Source organism: Falco punctatus, assembly GCF_963210335.1.
Source record: "Falco punctatus genome assembly, chromosome: 10".
Lineage (NCBI taxonomy): Eukaryota > Metazoa > Chordata > Aves > Falconiformes > Falconidae > Falco > Falco punctatus.
The window spans coordinates 336,825-360,538 of record NC_137590.1 but is presented as its reverse complement, the minus strand read 5'-3'; the positions used below and the strand labels follow the sequence as shown (position 1 = coordinate 360,538).

Genomic DNA, 23,714 nt, shown 5'->3' with positions numbered 1-23,714 from the left:
CTGGATGGGTCTGAAGCTCAGAGGGGCAGCTCCTGGGGCAGGAGGCAATGGAAGCATCACAGGCACTTTATGTGCATCACCAGTGTTTCCCAGTCATGCAGATCTGAAGTGAATACAGAAGCATCTCATAGGGGGCAGAAGACAAGCGATAAATCTCAGCGTAGGGCACTCTAGGTATGTATTTTCCAGAATCACCATCCTACACGGGTTTTATCATCTTGACTTTTTTATTATCTCCTTGACTGCACCAGGCACACAGAGAGACAACCTCAATTCAAAACCCAAGCTGTTAAAAAAAGCCTGGCTCACTGCATTACCCAGAAGAGGGGACAAGGAGCACTGGCATAGACAGCAGAAGTCCCAGCCTGAGCTCTGCTCTAGCCCTTGGGTGAGTCACTTCTCAGCGTGACTCAACTGGGCTTGCTGCATGGCCTCCCCAGCTGTTGGTACCACATTCTCCAGGGCAGAACGACACCCAGACATGGCAAGAAGGATGCAGCGCAGCCCCAGGCAGTGGCCCAGGCAGATGGCCCAACCCCACAGAGCCTGGGGACGGGATGCTTTTGTGCAGCTGAAGCTGGCAAAGTTTCAATACACCAGCACCCCCCCCCCTTGTTGTCAGACTGGTTTGAGTTTAAGAAGATCTTTTAGCCAAAAAAAAAAACTAGCATCCCATTATCGTTCCAGGCTTGACAGACCAAATAACTGTGCCCAGGAACTCTGTCCCCGCAGCCCCACCTCCTGCCCTGGCTGAAGCTACAAGCACATGCAAGCAGACAAATGAATGGGGAGGAAAAGAGAGCAGCCAGGCTTACCCATACTCTGCAGCAGCCTAACCCCTCGCACAGGGGCTCAGCCATCCCAGCAAACCCCATCATAAGCGTCTGACAGAGCTCTCGTCACTGTGTAACATTCTTGCCTATCCCCACTCCTTCTGTTCAGCACAAAGGGCTCTGGAGTGACAATTATCTTTTGATGTGTGTTTTTGTGGTGCCTCACACAAACAAGGCCTGGCCCAGACTGGGGACATTCAAGTGGTACCACAGTGGTGAAAGTGTACAGCTGTATTCTGGGAAGAGGGCACGCAGTGGTGATCACTGGCCTGGCAGCACTTTGTCCCAGCACTGCACCCTCTCGGGGCAGCATGGCTTCCCAGCCCATTGGCCAGGCAGGTGCCTGCATGGCAACTGAAGCCACCCATCAAACACAAACAGAGAGGGCTACAGCTCTCCCTACCTGCCAGGCTCTTTCCTCTTCTCTGCAGAACAGTCCCTCTTGCCCTTTTCCATCTCCTGCAACAGGACCGTTTGGATTGGGGTGCTTCTGCCATCACTGCCTGTGCTGCCCCGGTGCTGCTGGGCCCTGCAGTCAGGCTGGGAGCTGCGCTTCATGGCCTGGAGCTGTGCCAAGGGCACGATGTCACAGCCCTGGGGCCGGTGCCACACTGTCTGCTGTGTGATAGCATTGTAGTAGTAGAAGCGGCTGTTGTTTTGGTCGAAGAGCTCCCACCACTGCTTTTGGTCCGACTGGCGCACCTTCAGGTTGGGAGGAGGCTCCCAGCCACACTCACCCGTGGTCAGGTTAACATACATCCGCTCCTGGGAGCGGGGCTCGATGATCTCCACCCAATCCGAGCTGCAGGAACAAGAAAGCTGCATTAGTCTGGGCCAGAGGCTCGAGGCAAATGGGCTGTCTGGGAGTCCTACAGATCTGCTGCTTCTAGGCCAGGAAGCTGTGCTACAGATCAAAGCATTGCTTAGGGCCATTCAGTAATCCAGCAATCTAACTAAGGGGTTCAGGGGAAAAACAAGGGGAAGGGTTAGAGATGGGGCTGAGCCGAATCAGCAACTCCCTGGCACAAGGAAGGGGAGGTCTCCCCACCTAGTCCAGCCCTGACATCAGCTCACACCACTCACAAGTCTGGGTCTAGCAGCACAGGATGGGTGAACATCACCTGCTGATGCTCTGAGAACTCACATCAAGGGCTAGCATGCAGGAGTGCTGGCGCCTGGTGAGATGTACAGGGAAACTCACTCTCAAGAGCAGGAGGCTCTGCAAAGGCAGGATCTGCTCCTTTTGGGAGCTGCAGCCTGTTGTCAATACCACCTTGGGAGACCAAACCCCTGGCTCCTAACCCTGCAGGCAGCCTGCCCATGCAAGTGCCTGTCTGCAGGGCTCACATGCCACAGGTCTGGAAGGGATCTCTGGATCACCCAGTCCCTGCTTGAAGCCCACACTCGCTTGGCCAAAAGATATACATGGGGAGTGACTGGTGGATGAGAGCATCTCCACTGCAGGTTCCTCCTCTCCCCCCCTTGGTGACCCTTCAGGTGTAAGGTGACCCAAAGGACAGGCACAGCCTGCCACTGATCCATACCCCTCTGCTGCCCAGAGAAGCCCCTCACCAGCACCCATGCTGGCCCAGCCTAGGGCTTAGCGAGAAAGCAACGCAGGCAGTGCTGTAGGGCTGGTTTTCAGGCAGAACAGCATGATGGTTTTGTGGCAACAGAGGTGTTGGCCTGCTAAGTCCTCATACATGGCACATCAGCCTTCAACAGTAACCCACCTACCCCAAAAAGCTGGCCCAGGTGAGAGCAGAGGAGCTCAGCAAAGCCAGTATCTCCATGGTGCTGTAGCCAAAACATTTTTGGCTAGCCCAGATAAAAGAAGAAGGAGGTGCAAACGCCAACAGGACCTCCTCCTGCATGGGAGAGATGCTGCCACTAAAGTGATCTCACCCCTGGCAGTATGCTCAAGTGTGCAGCTGAAAACAGGGATAAGATCTACACTGTGCCCCCCAGCACCTCCTCGCACACGCCAAGTCCTGGCCCTCCACCCTCCTCCTCCTCACCACAGAGGTAGAGGCTGCAGGAAGGAGGCTGGACTTAACACAAGTTATTTCTGTTATTAATAAAAGCCATGTGAACAGGACAGGTTCAGAGCCATCCTTGAAACCCACCCCTGTCGGGTGCCCTGGGGGCTCGCCCTGACAGCCTCCAGCCACTCCCTGGCAAAGGCAAGGCAACAGGAGCCATTCCCAGAGGAACAGCAGAAGGGAGATCCCATTGCATCCCTCTCACACACCCTCTGCTGCTGGTCTGCGGTTTCTCAGAGGCATCTGGGCTGACAGTGGCAGCACTGCAGTGTTTGAAATGTCAGCTTGGTACTCGGCCCTGCTGGCACAACCATGGGAGCAGAGGCATCTGCTGGCAGGGCAGCACAGCCCTCGGCTCTGCCTGGGCTTTCTGGGGAAGGTCAGCATGTCCCATCCCACCAGTCAAGTCTGGGAGAGCATTTAAATTGCAGATCACACTGCCCTGCTAGGAAAACCATGGGTGCATTCAATGCTGAACAGTCTGCCACGCACCCCTGAAAAGCAGCCTGCTCCTCAGCTCTTTGAGGATGCAAAATTGCCAAGTACAGTGTGAGTTCAACACAAAATAAACCTGAACTGCCTCTGAAAAGGTGCAATTCTCCCTGCCACAACACTTACCGTGTAATGCTGACCTCCATGCAGTCTCACACAGGGCTGATGTTCAGGCTACCAGACAGGCTGGCTGGGGAAGCTGATTCAGGTGAAAGCCACTTTTTTTGTGGTATAGTTCCATTTTCAGCCAGATCTGCTCACCCAGCCCAGGCTATTACCACCACGAGCATTTGCACTGGTCCAACAAGCAGCTGGGAACACAGAACGTCACCTTTCCCCATGGCACCGATTCCTGCTGGGCTCCCACCATTGCCAGAGCTGGGCAGGGTGCTGCCAAGAGCATGCCTGCAAGTGCGTCCCACTTGGGAAACCCTGTGTCCAGAAAACATCTGGTTTGTTGTTCAGTATTTTTTGGTCAAAACTACGTCAGTTCTCCTATTTGATTTAAGGTGAAAGAAACAGCTGTACCAGTACCTCATGCCATGGCTTGGGGTAGGAATCACAGAGCCAGCCTGATTATTTCCATGCAGTTGCAATGACAAACCATAGACACAGGATCAAATCAGCAAGTCACTGCCATTATCAAGGGCATTGTCAACTGTAAAGAGACGCCATCCATAAATGGCATAAAAGGAGAAAACCAGGGCAGCAGCAGAGCCCAGCAGTGCTGGGAAGAGATGAACACATTCACAGACACAGCAGCAAAGAAGTGCAAGTAAGATAAGGAACTGGCAAAGAGGGTCCAAGGGACAGGTCAGAGGGGACATGAGGAGCAGCAACCTCTGAGAGCACCATAACTCTTCACAAGGACAGGCAGTCACTAGGAAGTGGGGCACAGGGGACTTAGACCCAGGTGGCAGAGTGGCAACTTGAGCAGGGGCTGCCGCTGGGAAGGGGGGAGGCTTCACCCAAAGAAGGGGAGCACGGCACACTGTCCTCGGGAGGGGAAAGGCAGGGGAGCAGGAGAGCAGGCATGGTGGGACACGCCACACTGCAAAAGCGACACACACACACTGATGAGCTTGGGGGAGACAGGAAGTACTTATGGAGCAGCAAGGAAAAAACCAAAACACAACAAACCAACTCTGCAAGGCCCAGCTGAGTGATCAAGACAGTTGAGTGATCAATCTTTTTAACGTTCAAGAGCACACTGGTTTTGATCTGTTTTGCCAGTACCTGGATTAACAACACTCCGAAACACTGACTGCTATACCACCACTGCTGCTCCTCAGGAGAGAGGAAAAGTCAGCTATTTTCTGTTAAGTGCAAGCTATTGAAAATAATGAATTCTTCTGATGGCACTTGGCCATGACTGAGCATATGTTGCTAACTATACCCTTCTGTTTTAATAAGCTTACATTTATCTTTGCATGTAAAGACATGTAAGTGGATGACCTGGGTTGGTGACCTGTTTGGTCCCCTTAAAATTGAGGGGCTGAGGATGACTGAGGTAGAGTTTAACTAGGGGAAAAAAACTGCACAGGACACATTGAAATACCAAAGTACAATCACATTCATATGTAAAGACAGAAAAGGAAAAGCAAGGAGCACATTCCTGGAGCAGGGCCAGCTGCAGGCTGCCACACAAGGCTTGAACACAACATCAGGAACTCTGGAAAAACGTGATAAACCCAGGATCACAGAGAGGTAAGGCTGTAACTTGGAGATCAAAAAAATTAACTCCAGCTCCCCTTCACAGGGTTCAAGAAGTTCTTTCCTGGCAAACGTCTGAATAACGCTTTTCCCTGTCCTCTCAGCTCCAAGTGCTGGGCAACAGAGCAGCCATGGAGCATGTTGTATCCACTCTCACCAGTAAGGCAGTGCCTAGCCATGGTCACAATGGGGGGATCGCTGTGGTGGTTTCAATCGATCTCACCTCTTGGGACTCAGTGGCCCCAGGCACAGGATTTCCCCGCAAGCCCAGTTTGCAAACCCAGACCAAACCCCTCCAACTACAGCCCGAGCATGGGGGCACACAGCCCACTGGCATTGTGACAGCATCAGGGAACTAACCTGGTCACCAGAGGCCACAACACAGGACAATTTCAACACCCCCACTTGTTTAAGAAAAAAAAGTGCGCCCACATACCCAGTGTGCACCCTCCTGCATTGTCAGAGAGATTTCAGGAGTTTCCTCTGTGTCCTGAGCAAATACACAAATAGCTTCAATGCCTTGCAGCCTGTAAGTTGGCCACAGCACCAGCTGCTCATCCAAGTAGCCCAAGCCCCACCTGACTGCAAAGGTACTTGCCTTGGGCTCGCTCTTTCTTCAGAGGGATGCGAGGCTATGGGGGAGGCTCAGTCCCCAAGCAGCGAGGTGCCATGAGGGGTATGGTACACCAGGCATGCAAAAAGCAGGAGGAAGCGTAGGGCTTTTTATGCACAACTTCATCTCACATGGGCAGACAGATTTGTTCCCACCTGAAGGCTCAAGTCCTCGCAGGTCAGCAGCTTGGTTTTTAAGTGTTGTATAGAAAGAGCAGGTAAGAGGCCAAGCAGCTGTGCTCTGTCCTGCCAGCCTCTGGGACTGAGGTGACAGACATTCACAAACTTTGCTCCTCCAAAGAGAGCTTTGGTCCCTCCTGGCTGCCAGTCCTGCCTGAGAATTAAAAATATTATTAAGTTATTAAAAAGGGTTTCAGTCTGAAAGAGCACCCTGCTAGCATCTTCTGATTAGATCTTCTCACAAAGGCTATAAATGTTAGCACGAGGGCCAAGAAAGAATAAAATTGTTTTAATTAAAGAGAAGGAAGCAGGACTAGAAATGGAAGGGACCAGATACAGAAGAGAAGAGTCACTTACAGGAAGAGCTGAGAAACCACAAGTTGTTGAACAGGCACTACTCCACAGGACAGCTGGTTTTCTTGCCACCATCACCCAAGTGACACCACAGCCTGGACAGCCAAGCACAGTCCTTGGACACCACAAGTTCTTCACAAGACCATCCATAGATAAGAATAGTAGAGAGATGTTTCCTCAAACGGAGCTGTCAGCTTCAGACCAATGCGATGTGATCACCCAGCCCACTGCATGAAGCCTTCTCTCCACCCATTACCTGTGCGCACTGCTCAGCAACAACTCAGGGAGGCATTCACCTGACAAGGGTGAGGGGGCCTCAAGGAAAGCCACAGGAAACCCCTGCCTCAGGGAGCTTCAACCAGCCTGCAAGTACACCCCTCCGTGTGGCTCCAAGAAGAGCTCTTCCAGCTTGATCTGCCATTTCACTTCCATATTCTATAATTTTTGGGTTTCTGTGCCCTGAGTCAAGATCCCACCTCCTCACCCCACTTCCCTCCTTTAGGATGAGCCCTGAAGAGAGCTGGGGCATTACCAAGTCCTTCTTAACCAAACACAACTCCATACAGAGGGATTTTTGACAACTAATGCTCCCAAAGGGAGCCTGCAGCCTGCTCAAAGGTGGCCCCAACACAAAAGCAAGCAACTGGGAAATTAACCTCTTCCTCCAGGAAACAGAAGTTTGAACACAGCCAGTGTACAATCTTGTACTTAATATCACAGAAGGGTGGCTGCACTCAGAGGACAGGGGACCTTCCTGGACAGCACGAAACTGAAGAACTTGAGGGGCCGTAGGCCAATATGACCTCTATGAGCGCTGATGCTTTCCTTTGTATCTCCATACCTCGCATGCACAAGGCACTGCTACCATGCCCTGCAGGGGCAGGCAGCTTGCTGTGTCCTCGAACGAAGAGCTGCAGTTCTTTGCCTATGGCTCCAAGCCAGGGATGCTGAAGCTTCTGTGAAGCCCCAGGGGGTGGTGGGGCCCCAGGACCAGGCAGATCCCATCATCAGAGGTCATTTAACTGAGGGCACGTCAATACCAAGACCAAGTACCTATTAAGTGGTCCTCCTTGAGGATGAGGGATGAAGAGTTTCGTCATCAGACACACAGAGACTTAAGTACAACTCTCAGAGACCAGTCATACTGTGACACTGGTCAGGGGCAGGGACATGTGCATGGGGCCCAGAGCTCCTTACTGCAGCAAGCAGCTGGGGTGATGCGGACGGGCATCTGAAATGACCTGTCCTACAGAGACAGGGAGTTCAGAGCCTCCTTCATTTGCTGCTAACGGTGACGAGGGGCCCCACGAGAGGGAGCAGAAGCAGCCTTACAGAGAACAAAGCCATGTTTACAACCCCTACTGCTCCAAAGGGAGGCCCCAGTAGCAGACCAAGGCAAACCAGTTAAGGAACAGGGAGTGGATACCAGCCCAAAGGCACCAAAGCTGCTGACATTGGTCCTCCTATGCAGGTCCAGGCTCCCAGCTGGCTGAAGAACAGACGGGCTGTGCTCAAGCACCCCAACATCAGCACAGCTTTCAAGAGGATTGTGCTTGCCCCTTCACCTTCTGCACAACAGGCAAAGCCACCCCAGCACAGCATCCCAGCACACTGGGTGGCTTGTCAGATGGACTCCCTTTAGAAAAATGTCACTCAGTGCAGATGCTGAGCAATACAGTGCAACCCCTGGGGGGCCCCACATTGCTCAGATTTGCACAAAGCCAGGACAAGACCCTAACACTCATCTGTATCCTGGAGCTGAGAAGGCCTCCAAAAAGGCCTCTAGCACCAGCTCCTTGTGGCAATGCTCCACCAGCTGACCCAGTCAATTTAGGCTTTACTCACTGCGTTCTCTCAGCCAAGTCCAGAAAAGCTGTCATTTAGAACTTGGGGGAATGAAAATACCCAAAACAACCCTCCTCACCCATATATATATGAACTTTTTTTGAATACACATGCATCTTTCAAAACAAAAATTATAGAGGAACTAAAATAAATATAATGTCAGCCTATTCCTAAAACTCCTCTGCTTCTGAAAATAAGTATTATGCAAACAAACCAACCTCCGTTTTGCAGGAGACAGACCAGACTGAAAATACAGAACAAATGGCTGCAATTGCTCAAAGCCTGAACACATGTGCTCAGCTCCAGCAAGAGCAGAATGGGGACAGCCCCCTGAAAGCAGAGTGCAGCCCAGCAACACATTACAGAGAGCAGAAGAGAGCACAGCACCATGACTTGGATGAGTTAGAGGTAAAAGTCTGGAAGAGGTCCTGTCACACAAACTATCTTGTTACTTTGGTGGTTTTAGTTTAAAAAAAAAAAAAAAAAAAACAAACCAAAACAAAAAAAAACCCACTACCACCAAAACACAACCAAAGCCCCAAGCCTTCTGCTAAGTCGTATTTTCAAAGATAAAGACGTCAGATGAGAAACTTTGTGGCCTTTTGGTTGCTCAGACCCTGCTGGTTCTTACTTCTTCCCTGGTCGTTCCCAAACTTTCCCCCACCCCCTGTACCAGCACTGCTGGCTCCTATTTTGCTGCTTTGAGTTTCCCAATTCACCCCAGCTCCAGAGCAGAACTGAGAGCAATGGGGCAGCTCATCCCACAAGAACGAGTCAGGGCAGCACCAAAATTAATAGAAGATCCCACTAAGGTCCTGTCTTGGAGAGAAAGTAGTAAGTAACAAGGCCGTTCAGGACATGACTGAGATTTTCTACAAGAGGACCTGGAGGGGCAGAGGGGAATCTTCCCTGAGGGAAGACAGACATCATGCCAAGTCACACTACAAAGATAATCAGCTTAAAATAAAGCCCAGAACAGCCCCAAAGGCATAAGGTCCTACAGCCTGGCACCAGCACCTTGGGTGGGACGGATGCACAGGCATCTCAAAGCACTGCACCTCAGTTGGGAGAAGGGAGGGCAGCACAGGAACTCCCACCACACCAACCTTCATGCTTTCCATCATCCACTCTGCACTGAGCACCACCCACCAGGACTTGCGCAGCCCCAGGCTCATACAGATCTGGACCCTGAAACCACTCCCAGGCAAGTCCTGGAGTCATGCATAGGGCACCCCACAGGAAGCTAAGGACAGAGAGACTTGAAGTGCTGCTCAACCCCACCCCATTCTCCATCCCTCCTCCAGAGGACAGGGGTTCTGCAACAGATGGAAAAGCAAGGGGCAGGAAACATCCTCGTTTTTTTCATGGCTTTGGGACAGAGCATGAAGCACCTGCTGAATGGGCTCTAACAGAACAGGAGTTCAGGCACTGGAGATGCAGACACAGTCATCAGGGGACTGCACAAACCAACACTAAAGGAAACTGCACCTGAGGGCAGGAGGAGAAGTAAAATCCGCTCCCATTAACAAAATCTCAACGATGCAGACTGTACATAGCTCTGCCCGCACTTGCACAGCTAGGGTAAACACAGGCTCTTGCCACAGCTCCCCTGTTGGAGGCACAAAGCAGGGCTGGCTGCTGTGCCTGGGGAAAGGACCCACTGTTCCGTTGAAGACCAAGGGCCTCCCACTTCTCTCTATCCCCAAATTGTCAGTGAGGATGAGCACCATGGAGTGTATTATGGCTGGAGTCCAGCTGTGGCCACTGCAGCCTGGGCAGAAGGTGAGAGGCATAAGATGTGAAAATGGTTACAAGCCCTTCCCTCTGCTCTTTGTAAGGGGCCCCAAGCTGGCCAGGGACATGGATCCGGCCAGACAGCCTCTCCTGTGTCTGTCCCAGACAACCCAATCCCTTGGAGAGCCTGAGCCCCTGGCCACAACAGAGCAGTGAGACAAGTTTCCTTGGGCTACAGGATCTGCCCAGACAACCCATCCAGCCCTTGAGCTGCTGCCACAGCATTCTCTGGATCACTCCTGACATCATGTTTTGTACATCAGACCACAGCCCAAACCCCCAGTCCTTAAACATCTGCCCTGAAGCTCTGCTTTGCCCCAGCTGCAGTGGCACCTCCTAAGCTCAGTGAAGGCTTCAGCAGAGTCATTTTTACTTATAAGGGCTGAGCATTTGAGAACAAGGGGGAATTGGGGGGGGGGGGGCGGCGGGCAGAGTCCTGGCAGTTTTCACCCCCTCTCTCTCCTTCCAAACATGCTGCATGGATCCACAGGCCCATCCACATCCCAGCTGCTGTGGGGGAGGCTTGGTGCCAGCCAGGGGGCACTGGGTGCCCTGTAGGGGAGCTGAGGCCTGGTGCAGCTTGGTGCTGTCCTCCTGCCTGTACAGCCACAGGACACGTGGTCAGGTCTGTTGCCATTGGGACTCAAGAGTGATACCAGCAGCACTGCACTCAAGACAGTGACTGTATTCCATCTCAATACACTCGTGACCAGACTTTGTCCCCACAAACAGGATTTACATGGGAAATCCTCAATTTTAGCAGGATCCTAGAGAGGAAATACTTCACAGTTGCTTAGGTGAAAGTATTAGGGGACAACCTGCAAGTTCAGCAACAATTGACCACTATGGCTGGGAAGTATCCTGTCCTTCCTCCACCCCCTAGTGCTGCCCCACCAAGGCATACGAAGCTCAGCCCTCGGGCAGCAGCCTGGAGCCTTCCCATTGGCCCCAGAGACAATGTCCCTGGTTTCAGGGAGGATTTGCCCGGACACATATGCTGTAAGCACAGCTTGATGAGCATCCATTGCTGCCACCCCACCTGTACATGGACCCCCTGAAGCAGGCAGCCAGCATTCACATGAGGCCTGCACCAGCTGGATCCTTTCAGGCATGCAGATCTCTGCAGTGAGGTACTGAAGCTCACACATCTGCTTTCCCCTTATGTCTTCTTGGGACACACCAAACTATGACAGATGCTCCCAGCTGGAGCAGAGCTAGGAGTAATAAATAAATCCACCTCCAGGAGTGTGTGCTGGCACTGAGTCATACAGGATCTGCCCCAGATAGGGCCCAAAGCACCTAAGAGCCCCCCAGCATGAACATAAACCCAAAATTAAGCCTAGGCTGTTCCCATTTTTATCATGAGGATGGATACAGGACAGGAGGGAGGGACAGAGCATGGGTTTCCTGCCTTCCCAATAAGCTCCAGCACCATGTGGCTCCCTGCTGATTGAAACCCTGGTCAGTGACCAGAAAGCTGAACATGGCTTGTTGCTATTTCCATGGACCCCTAAGTCCCCTCCACCTCTCACCAGAGCAGTGACTCATCAGACACTCATCAGACCTAAGCAGGTCGACATTTCCCAATGCTGACAAGGCTGTGCCCAGGGCAAAGAGCTTTCTGCTGATACCACTGCAGGAATGAGGCAGAGAAGATGTACCTGCCAAAAGGATGAAGGGCAAAAGCCCAGAGTCCTGGAGAAGCAGCACACATCAAGTGCTCTCCCGAAGCCAAAGCAAGTAATGTCACACAGATGGTATCCCTGCTATTTCAAGTACACAGCAGCACCTGCTGCCCTCTCTGTCATTCTAGGAATTACTGACAACGGTCCTGATTTATCTAGCTTGCTGCCCAGCTGCTTCAGAACTGATATTTACTCTTCACAGCCTCGTATGTCACCACTACCAATTCCAGGGATTCCTCCCAGCATTACCATGAAGCCCTTGCAGACAGGGACCCTGCAGCTGCTGCCTCAGCCAATTGATGCCAAGGAGACTAGCCCAGGAACAGCAGGCTCCACAATCAGAAGCCGTTGTAGGAAAAGCTGCCCCACCACATAAACACAGTAACTGCTCCACCACCCCAGCAGCAGCCCAAGTCACTCACGCTGCATGAGGAACATGGCTCTGCAGTCACCTGATTTTTGTCATTTCTGTGTATGGATAGATCATCCTAGGCTTGGTGAAACCATGAGAGGCATTGCACAGCCACAGACATACTGCACTGCTACAGAGCATGTAGTTTCCCGATATAGGAGGGGAAAAGAATAATTTTTCTACTATCTTCATCGAAGGGAAGAGTCCATAGCAACCATGAAAGAGCAAACAGCCAAGTGCCAGAGACATTCATTTTCTACACAAGGGAATACTGAGCAACAAGAAGAAAACATTTACAGAGGTTTCCGAATGAGGCCGATGCAGAAGACTGGGAAGACAGGAACAGAAAAGAAGCCTACAAAGCCAGAAAAGGGAAACCGTCAGCTGGCATCTTGGGACCGAGCCGCCACCTTAGCAAGAGCATGCAGGGATGGGGACTGAATGGACCTCTTGAGACACCCACCTCAGGTCTAAAATAACCCTGCCAGACCACAAAAAGCCCACAACTTCAGCTTTCCTAAAGGAGGCACAGGAGCCAGCAGCAGTGGGGGCTGGAGGAAGCCAAGGTTGTAATTAGAGGGTAGAGCACCTACAAGGCAAGGCCATAAATAAATGGCCTGGTGTCACCAAGGGTGCCAGCTGCTGACTCCCTACAAACAGGCAGACTGCAGAGCCTAAGGCTTTCAAGCACCAGCCTGCAAAGCTACATATCTGAAACAGCTACATTCCTAAATGGCATTAGCAAAATAATGGCCCTCTGTCTCTTTTCATTTAAAGGGCTGCCAGTCATTTATTAGCTGAAACACAGCGTCCCTTGAAAATTCATGCACAACACAGACACGGTTTGCAAGGGACCAGGTTATTTTTCTCAGCTAGCAGAGCCTACAAGACAACGGTGACTAAAAGTATAAAACAAAGATAACAGTGTTTCATCATAACATTTTAAAGCCATTCCCGTCTCTTGCAAGCCTCTCTAGCTGCAGCTATCTGCCGACTCTGTTGAGAAAACTAAGCAGGAACAAACAGAGGGGCTCTTGAAAGTATTAGCTATCCAAGTTTGTTAAGAATGACTCAACCCTTACAATGCCGGGATGGCAAAGGAATTTGGCATCAAGTCAAAGGCAACAGGAAACACAAAGTCCACAAACGATTACCTCTCCCCTGCGCCCAGAGCGGCCATCAGGAAACTCATCCTGACAGGACTCCATGCAGAAAAGCTGCTTCAGAGTTGTCATTTTCCCCAGCCCAAAGCACACTAATTTCCTCTGGCAAGGGAAGAGAGGCAGTAAATAAACAGCTGAAAACCGCAGCCACAGAGTTCATAAACCCTTCACAAAACAATAAGCAAAAAAACCTCTTTTCCATGAGAAATTAATTTCTTATATTTGTTTTGCCTACAGCACTCACTGAACAAAAAGCACATCAGACATGACAGAGTAAGGACGCTGCAAAGCCAATGAACTGGACTGCACCAGTCCCCTCCTGCATGCTTGCCCCATGGAGCAGCACACAGTTCCCTACTCCATGCACACCTTGATCCCCAAAAAGCTCACCTATTGATGACTGAATTAGCAGTTTGTATGAAAAACACAGCCCATCCTTGATTTTTTCCATTGTTTTTAATTCTGATGTAATGAACAATGAAAAAAAAGTTTCCTCTGAAAGGAAAGGCATGTTTAAGTGTTTCTCCAAACTGACATTCTTTTCCTAATTGTCTCAAAATGTTATGGTGAAGGTAGGAGTCACATCCCGTGAGCTGCATTTCAACCTCTGCTTTTGGGCACGACACACTTGCATCTGTAGGGTTAGCAGTGGCTACAGCAACACCTTCGAACTCCAAATAAACAAAAATACTAGTTATGTATAGTTCTGATGCTTTGTCATTAACAGGATCTGGCTTGATTTAATGAGAAAAAGACAGAGTCGCTCAACCTTGCCTTACAACGCAGTCACAGCCTTTTTAAAGCTAGACATTTCTGAAACCTCACATGTTGGAACAAAGTGCAATTAGTTAAAGCCCAAAATCTGCCTTTGCTCACATCAAAGAAGCTCACCTTTGCTCATGTCAAAGAAGCAAAGGTGGAATTAACCTTCCTAAGAGTCAGAAATAAGCCAGTTATTGGTGAACAGTTGTGTCAGTCACCCAAGGCTCTCGAAAAGGGTGTCACGTTATTTCTTGGAGGCATCCATGAGAAAAACCAGCTGGGCTGTGTGAGCTGGTACCATCCCAGCCAGGTTCACTTGGCTGAACTCTGCATTGCGTGTGCAGCCACCCCCTGGGAGCCGCAGCCGTAGGCAGCGCCTCCAGTGCTACTGCGTTCAACAGACCTCCCAAGAAACAGGTAGGGCAGCAACAGAAGAAGGATCCAGTTGCTCCCTGCAGATAAGACTGAATTATTTCTTGCCTTGGACCAAGCTTTTGCAGGGCATATGCTCATTTCTTCAGTTTCTCCATGGAGGCTGGTAGGATGAAAGATGCTGTGTTTTCTATTAAGTCTTTTTCTCTCTGTTACAATGTTAAGCTGTCAATCCAGCAGGTTCGGGAGATTGGGGGAAGGGTGACGTCAAAAACTGTTGCATCAGAAGAAGCTGCAAGACTCGACAGCGCCGTAAAATAAGGAACACATTCTATGAGCACTCTGATTTTCCTTTTAACTCTCAAGTTGGTGAGGAAAGGGGGCAGTGAGGCTTTTACAGTTAACAGCTACACTTCTGAGGAAGAAAACCAAACTCCCTGGGGAAGAGGCAATTGGCCTGGCAAAACAACTCATTCCTTACACGGATGAAAGTGGGTGACTGTACAGCTGTGACTTGTGTACTACCTGAACCAGAGCTGGGGACAGACTCATGATCCTGATGCCCATCCACTGCAGTGCATCACAAATGCTCAGGCTCAAGAGGAACTGCCGGCACAAGCAAAAGACAAGTCTGACCTTTTCCACAGCTCTTCAGAAGGTGCCAAAAGACCTGGCAGTGGTATTTCTGACACACTTCCACCTCAAAGGAGATTCATCCGGGTGTGGTAACGTGGCTGGGAAAAAGCGGATGTGCACTTGGAGATTTTAAACATAGCTAAATTCAACTACTGCCAAGGACAGTTGAACTGCAAATTTGAATACACATGGTTTATCTTGCTTAAATGACTGAGAGATAAGTTAAGAAATCGTGCAGACCAGAGACTGGCCCAGATCATGTTTAACTGGCAGCAGGTTCTCCCCTTGACCAAGTCAGCCTGAAATAAACACTTAAGCTTCCATGCATAGCTGGAAGAGTAAATATGTGTCACAATTGTCAGGGGTGGGGGGCGGGGGAAGGCAGAGCAGAAAAAAGAAAAGGAATAAAAAAATCAGACTCTGCTTTCTTAGAAATAGCACAAGAGACACAGCTTAGTTCAGGAGGCAGCTGCAGAGCTGGCAGCGCTAGACAGAATCTCCAGAACAAAAAAAAAAAAAAAAAAAATCCAGGAAACCCTCAGTGTCACTTCTCCCCACAACTGATCTAAAATGAGCTTATCCCTCGCACTTGGTACATGGTACATGAGGAAGAAGAAACTTCCTGGCTACGGTTATTAATAGCACCACAATGAGCAAGTATGAAAAGTTACACTGCAGCCCTGGAAGATCTTGGCTGGATCTTGAAAATATCTGTTGCCATGGCAGTAATTGCTATACATGGTAACAGTGAACAGTGGTGTGAGAACAATTTACTTTTTGATTTGGTGCCCAAAACAAGTTCTTTTGTTTTTTCTCAGCAAAAGACCTAGCATTTATTAGCTTGTGTTCAGTCCAAAACTGAGCTTTTCACTTACAAAAAAATTAAAAAAGAGCAAAAAACCACAGTGGCACTTATTCTACTTCCAGCAGTTAGAAGCAAGGACTTTTCTAAGATGGGATGAACTGATATTCAATATTCAACATGACAGAGGACCAGAGTGGTGTCATGACTTTTTCATTCTGTCCACTGCTCCCGTCTTTGCTGTTCACAATCTCTTCCTCCCTTTCTGCAGTGCTGCTGAACGCAGGCCCGTACTTCCGCAGAAACACCTGTTACCCCTGACCTCATTCCTGAATTTCAGTGCTCAAAATTTCTTCCCTCGTTTGCTTGGAGCCCATCACTGTGCACATGGACCACAGCATGCTCTTCCCCGGGCATCACTACCATCCCCGTTTCTAGGTCACATACAAATGCTGTGAGCAGCAGAGATCCCAGCCTGTCTCCCCAAGGGACTTCCCTCCACTGTGAGGTTTGACAGTCTACTCCTCATTTTCATAGCCTATCTTTTATGCATTTATTCACCCATGCATCCCATGATGGACTTCTTTTGGATACCCCATGCTGAAACCTTTCAGAGAGGTCCCCTAGACCACTCCACTGCATCAGCCCTGCCATGTTCTCACAAACACCTTCCAAATACCAAAGGAGTCATATGGCTCAATTTTGGTCTACAAAAGCCATGCTGGCTCTTCCGCAACATGTCATATCTACCTTTGTTCCTACTTAATGTCAGTTTCTGGAAACTTTCTAAAACTAAGATACACACCTTAGAATCCAGCTGCTCCTCCATCCTGCCTACAGCCAGGCCAACAGGAGAGAACTGTTCGGCAAAGCACATGAGTCTAGTCATGCCCTCATCTCCAGCTTCTTCCTTATTCCCCCAGAATCCACACTTGTATTATGGATGCTATAGGTATATCCCTGCCTGTTCTTCCCAGTATCTGTTTCAGACTGGCTGCCCATAAGTTTACCCAAATGCTCTTTAAACCTGCTGATGCCTTTTGCATCCACAGCCTCCCAGGACAAAGAATTCAGAATTTCAGCACACATTGTATAAAATAAAAGTACTTCCTTCTACCTACTTTAAACCAATCTCCTGTATCAAGTTTCATCAAGTGCCCCTGGTTCTAGTGCCATAAGATTTGGTAGATAAAATTCAACGTAATCAGTGCCTTCATGATTTTGTATACCTTGATCATATGCTACGCCAGACTTCTATTCCAAACCAGGGAGTCACGATTTCCACCCACCCTCACCCCCCATAAGACAGGTGCTCTGTCTCTCAAGCCATTTTAACTGTCTTCTCTACAGCCTCTCCACCACCACTGTCCTTCTCAAGATGCAGAAACCAGAACTGCATGCAGCCCCTAAGATATGCACCAAGGTGTTACAGGGTCAAAATGATGCCCTCTGTCTTTTTATTATGTCCTTTGCTGATGGTGACCAAAATACATTGGCTTTTCTGGCTCACACACACAGAGCTGATGATTCCGAGCTCCTTCCCGAGCTGTAACCACCAGTTCCAGGTTTAGTATCATACAGGCCTGGTACAGGTAATTTTCCCCTGGGAGTACCCCACATCATCTTACACTGAAGTTCCTCTGCCATTTATTCATCCACTTGCTCAGTCCTGTGAGTCCTTCTGGATTTCTTTACCTTCAATGAGGTATCCAAACACCTGAAGGAATCGAGGGTCCTCTGCAGTCTTGGGGACTTCACCGCACCCCTCCATGCCTAAGGTCACCCACAGAATGAATACCAGTCCCAACACCAGGCCCTGGGGCCTCACTGCTGACTCCTACCCACGGTGAAAAAAGGCTATTAAGCCCTGTTCTTTGCATCCTAATCTTCCACTAGCTCTCAGTCCATAACAAGACCTTTCCCCCATGCCCATGGTGACTTAGCTTCTTGAAAGCCTTTGGTGGAGAACCTTGTCAAAGGCTGTTTGAAAACCCAGATATGGGAAATCTATTGGGCTTGCCACCCACGTGCTCATCAGCCTCTGGTAGATCGATGAGGCAGGGCATGCCTTTACGTTAGCCTTGTTAACCGTCTTCCAAGAGACCGCACTTGGCCATGCCTTCAGTGATCTTGTGCAGAGGCCCAAGCATGGAGGTCAGACCCACTGGTCTGTGGTCCCCAGGATCCTCTCTACAGCCCTTCCCTAGCAGTGGGCCTGGCACAGATATTGAGCTACCTGATGTGTACCTCCCCAATTTCCTCAAGACTCCCCTCTTTTAAAAAATGCCATCACATTTGCCACCATCCATTTCTGTGATACCAAGGGCACTTAAGCAACAGGATACACACAAAAGTATCTCAGCAATTTCAGATTTAAGAACCTATAGTACTCTTGAGTAAACACTATCTGTTCCTTACAGTTTCTTATCAGTTCCTCTGTTTGCTCTAAAGCCATTTCTACTGACATTCAATGTCAGACAACTTCTCAGACAGCTCTTATGTAGAGAGCCTGTAGTTTTCAAAGCTACAAAGCTCCTCCACAGGAGTCAAGACAGCCAAAAAAATGGTTTAGATCTTTCTGTGATGCCTTTATCTTCCGTACCTCTCACACCCTGATCCCTTCTTCTGCCTGTCTCCAAAAGGTTTCTGATATATTTGACAAGTAATCATATTGGCAAATTCACTCTTCAAGTATTATTCTGGCCTGCCTCATTTTGATTTTACATGTGATCTGCTGAAGCATATACTTTTTTTTTGGTCCTCTTGTAAGGACTCAGCTTCCCCTTTTTGACCAACATCCTTCTCATTCCATTAGCCTTATTTCCCCTGAACATTTCCTTTTGTTTTCCATCTTTCTTAAAAAGACAAAAAAAACCCCAAAAAACAACAGGGGGAAAAAAACCCACTTTGATACTTTCTCAGTAGAGGCGCATCCATTCCTTCTGAGCCGCCAGTGTCACCATACCACCTCTGGTCCTACCAGCTACTCTTTAGCAGAGGGACAGTTGTACAAGACAGACGGTATCAGGGCTCTTACGAAACAGACAGCCCATTTTTGGCAAACTCGGGAGCAAACACTACCTCTACAACACAGCAGACATTAAGTCTCATTAATTTTATTAATGCTGCCAGTCATACAGTGCCCATCATAACCACAAGCTCAGTGTTATCATGATTGTTCCTGGGCACATACATACTGAGTTTTCACAGGCAGCTGCATATTCCCAGTTTCCAGATGCCCAAACTGAAGATAGGTTTCGAGCCGGAAACATATTACATGACCAAAGCACCTCCCAAGGCACCCACCACATGAGAGGCACAGGGTTCAAGGCTACTCCTTCCTGGGGGAACACAGGACCACATCAAAGGGCAGCCAAGATCCCAGGAGAGCAGTGCTCTGTGGCAACGTCTCCCTTCCACAGAACAGCCACAGCCTGGGCTTTCTCCTTTGTTCTCAGCACTGCTGAGCACACAGAGCTGCTGTAAGGGTCAAAGCTTGCCCAACTCCTGCCACATTCCTGCCAGAGACAAGAGGCAGAGCTCAAATTGCTAACAAACTGCAAAACAGGTTTAGTGAGCAACAGGTTTTAATTTAAAAAAAATTAAAAAATTCACTGATCAATTTTTGCCTGAAGCACAGGAAAAACGAGGGTTTGCACTGCCCAGCTGTTCACTCCTCTTGATGTTCACTGTCACAGCTTAGCAGGTGTGAAATTGAAAGAGATGAAGCCTGATACTCTTCTGCATCTTGAGCAGTACAGACAGCTCTGTCATGACAGACAGGGCCACAGCCCAGAAAGGGGCTGGCTGAACATGTCCCCCCCAGCAGCACCCACTTTTCACAGCCAGCCACACTGACACTGCTCTTCATCTGCAGGCCCATGTACTGCCTGTCCTAACGAAAGGCTGTACTTCCACAAGGACCAACAAACAGTCCAAGCTCTAATACAGATACATCTCACCATTAAAGCTATGTTTACGCCCACAGATGTCATTTGCCTTTCCCAGGGAAAACAGCTGCAACATTAGGAGGGTTTTGAGCTATATCCCTTGAGGCAAAGCAGCACAAATTCCTATTGCAGGTAATAGCCCCAAAATGGCAATTTCAGGGGAATACTGTTAACTCAATGTCAAGCCCCTTAAATCCTTTCTGCTGTCCATGGAACCTCCAGGTTTAACCCAGGTCTGGCTAGGACATGGAGGGCAAGAAAGCAGCATCACAGGCAGCCCCACAATAAATTTGTTCTCTGAGCATCCCCACACATTCACTTGAAGAAATGGCTGCTGCTGCAAACAGCAAAGGTTTAAGCAACATAACAGGAATTAAACACATGCCCTCCCCTGCCTGTGCCAAGGGCCTGCAGCGTGCCACTCCTGGGGGCCAAATTCTGCTTTGGGCAGGTGCTGCACGTGCTGCCAGGATTGCAGTAATGGGAGCTGCTGCGGCCAGCTGCAAGGGCTATTTCATTTCAGTGCCCAGAGTACAAGATGTACACATATCAGGGAACACTCTCAAATAGGAAACAGTGCTCTTCCCCAAAGAGCCTCTGGTGCAAGATGCAGCCCAAAATCAACATGCCACAAGTGCAGCTCACCACCCAAGCCATCCAGGCCAGGTAGGAATGAGCACATCAGCTACTGGAAGTCGCCCATTTTTATATTTTGAGCTGAACTCTGGGCTGTTTCACTAAGCCATTTGGTGATCACCACACTGTTCACCCTTTACCACCTGCAGTCTGTGCTCCAGAGACAGCAGGGTAGACCCAGAAAGTAGACCAACATGACATTTCCCTCTAGCCCTGCAGCAAGCATGCCTTGCACTGAACACATTGGGTTACCAAAAAACTTCTCCTCCCCCAAGTACAGACAGTTCTTGCAGCTCAGCAAAAGCTTTCCTTATCCAGATAGAGACAAAAACAAGTGATTTCATCCCACCGAGACCGCATAACGTTTAAGCGCACAATTGCTCACATGTTACAGGCAGTGCTGGATGGCCAGCTAGGGACTCTGCCACCGCACCCCAAGAGGCTGCCTTGCCACAGAAGAGCTCTGGGGAGCCCGAAAGGCTGAATCACCAACACCTCGCCCTTTGCCAGACTCCATCCAGCCCTCCTCCTCTCCAGAAAAAAGGCAACCTGAACAAGTGTCCTCCACTAAAGGAAGCTCTGCCCTGCAGCAGCTCTCTGCCAGCCTCCAGCTCACAGTAAGGTTTTGACATTCAAGGACAAAGTCTCAGCAACATACCCAAAGTCACCCCTGCAGCTCAGTGTCCGATGAACCACAGGAGAGGGAACTGAATTACATCATGGTACACTGAAAACAGAATGGATCCAGTGCCTTGCTGCTGCTGGAAGGAGGGGGCCCCCTCCATGCCCATTCATCCCTATTCTTTTCCCATGGTGCATCCCCGGCACTCCTCACACAAGGACACTAAAGCTCCTCAAATACCTCATGGAGCTTGCTAACTAAAAAGCAGCCAGTGTTCTCTTGCTTTAGTGAACTCAACTATCCTGGTGAAAAGGACCCAGGGCCAGGAGAGAGGGGGGAAAAAAAAAAAAAAAAAAAAAAAAAAGAGGGTGGCAGTGCACAGCTTCACGCCTGGAACATCATCACTATCTTGATCTTTTATATGTTTATTGCCATCCCAAAACTAGAGTTCTGCTTTGGAAAAGCCTTCAGTCTCCAGAACCTCAAACCTCTGTTTTAAACTAATTTCAAATTACAGCTTCAGTGCAGTCTGGCAGAGTTGTCAGACCACCAGGCATTTCCTCAGCAGCTTCTAAACCTGCAGTACAGAAAGGAACGCAACACCTGCTTTTCACCCTCATTTTCAGTGATTTTAAAACTAATCTAATGAAAACTGAAGTCGCTCATTTCAGGGCCAAGCTTTCTAAGGAGTTTCCAAGCCAAAACTGGAACTCTTCTGCCATTTGTGCTCTAACGCAGGCCTGCAGGTGAGAGCCCAAGGGCAGCACTGACCCAAGCACAAAGCTGCCCTCTAAGCCCTAATACTACTTGCTTCATATTCATTTTACTGTACTGACTAAATGCAACTCAGCCATACCCCAGACAAACTATCCATTGTATTACAACGGTATAAATTGCTAAGAAAATTTACTTTCATATTACAACATGTTTAGCATTTGTCCTTAGGCCTACATTAAGTGTTTCTCATGCCACACGCACTCCAGGCTCTGCACCTCAGCTCACAGCCCTTTTGCCATCTCTCTGTTTTGCTTGATGTTGATTCATTACCAAGAATTCATAAAACACTTGGAGCTTCTCCTTTCACCATAACTTAGAGCAATGCTTGAATGGCCTAACAAAAAAAAAACCCAAGCCTAATTACTGTAGCTAGGGAGCAAAGAAAAGCTAAACTGTGTGGCTAATACACAGCTGGATATTTGTAGCTATCAAAGGACTATCAAAGAACTACAGTATAGATGAGAAAGAAACAGTCACCGGGCCACAAGAGGACCAAATATGGCATTTACAGTTTTACCTCAGACCAAACATGTTAAAATTAACAGTTGGACTGAGTTACTGTTTAAATGCACGTAAGTGCGAGTCAGAGACTGGATTACAGTGTGTGACCACCCACAGCTTACCTCACATCTGGAAACAACCCTGCACTTGCTATTTCCTACACAGCACCAAAAGCACATGGGGGACCAGCCCAGAGTAGATAAGGCTGTGTGTGGGAGCACAACTGTACAAGCAGATTAGCAGATGGGTGAGGACCAGGCACTGGAGCAGCTGGGGTAGCCAGGATGAGTAGGCTAAAGCAGGTCGGAGTCCTGACAATAGAACCAAACCAACCACCACAATGGCCCAGCAGCCTGTGCAGACGCGCTGGAAACTGCAGCCAACACCCACCACCTGGTCTGGCCACAGCCTCTGGAGTGGCATCTTTCCAGGCAACACTACACAACACTGCTCACCCATTGCGTTCCCTGGGTCTGTATTTCAATCAGCTATAAAGTCTCCTCAGATAACTTTTTCTCTCACTTCACTTCGTTACCGGAAATATTTTATGCCATTTTTCCTTCTAAACCAAGCCCTAGCTGCTGCTGCACATGAAAACTCATGCACAAGAAACTGTACTGCCTCAGAGTCAAAAAAACCAAGACAGTTGAACTCCATGTGGTTAAAGGGGATTTGCTGAGCTCAGTTCCAACTTGTCAGGCACCAGTGTGCAGGGCTTTTCTTGGTATCACTGCTGATGAAGACAGTAAGCCTCTTTGTCATTCTTCTGGGGAGAAAACCCACACAGCCACAAACAAAACCAAACAGAAAAACCAGAGCTACAGAACAAAGAAGGCATCCCTGCTACAGTGCATCTGGCCCTGGGCCACTGGTTCACGATGTCCAAGATGACACAAAATCCCACTACACAGAGTCTTTTCTGCTTCTGTAACAGGTTTCCAGTCAGAAAGCAGTGAACTTGTTTGCTCCGGTAGGAAACAGCCCTGTCTGCCAAAGCCAAGTGCCTTATGGCAGCGTCCCACATCTGTCAAGTTACACAAATGAGCCCAGCACAGGTTTGGTGTCATGTGTGTCCCGTCCTGTCCTGTCCCCGCCCTCCCCCCTGCTTGAGTTGTTTGGTTTTGGTGGATCATAAACCCTGTGGCTAAGAAAAAGGTCAGTTTAGAGGGGACCAGGACTGCTCTGCTCCACTTCAGGCTGTGACAGGAATGTGCAGCAAGTCTGGGGAGCATGGGGTGCTCACCATCATCTTTGTTTCATCTCTTACCAGAGCGGTTTCCACCAAGCAAGGCCAAGGGCAGTGACAGCTTGGCTTGGGGAACTGGTCACAACCAGAATACAAGCGGGGGGAAGAAAATACATCCTTTATGTAGAACTTGCCTTCTGTTTGCCTCTGATGGCTGACGAAGATGCCAATGAATAATTTTATTTGGACCTCTCTATTTCAGAAGCTCCCCAGCGCTCTGCAGCATAAAGTGCTCTGTGGAATTTCATACAAGACCTTAAGTCCAAAAAGACAGAATAGCCTGAA

The 23,714-nt window shown here is 49.2% G+C and overlaps 1 protein-coding gene across 7 annotated transcripts in view; it reads right to left on the bottom strand.

The window, feature by feature from the left end:
- The window catches only part of LOC308070819 (rho GTPase-activating protein 39-like), a 67,513-nt gene that overhangs the window by 27,278 nt on the left and 16,521 nt on the right, over nucleotides 1-23,714 (bottom strand). For 4 of the 7 annotated variants that reach the window (XM_080405403.1, XM_080405405.1, XM_080405404.1 and 1 more), the window contains one exon: nucleotides 1,237-1,635. The exons of 1 other annotated variant lie outside the window; for it this stretch is intronic. In XM_080405403.1, coding sequence (XP_080261529.1) covers nucleotides 1,237-1,592 — 356 coding nt within the window. In that variant the 5' untranslated portion in view covers nucleotides 1,593-1,635. Of the gene's footprint in view, nucleotides 1-1,236; nucleotides 1,636-13,116; nucleotides 22,831-23,714 lie in introns of those variants that run through there. 2 more of the 7 variants (XM_080405406.1, XM_080405408.1) reach the window with 2 other exon arrangements.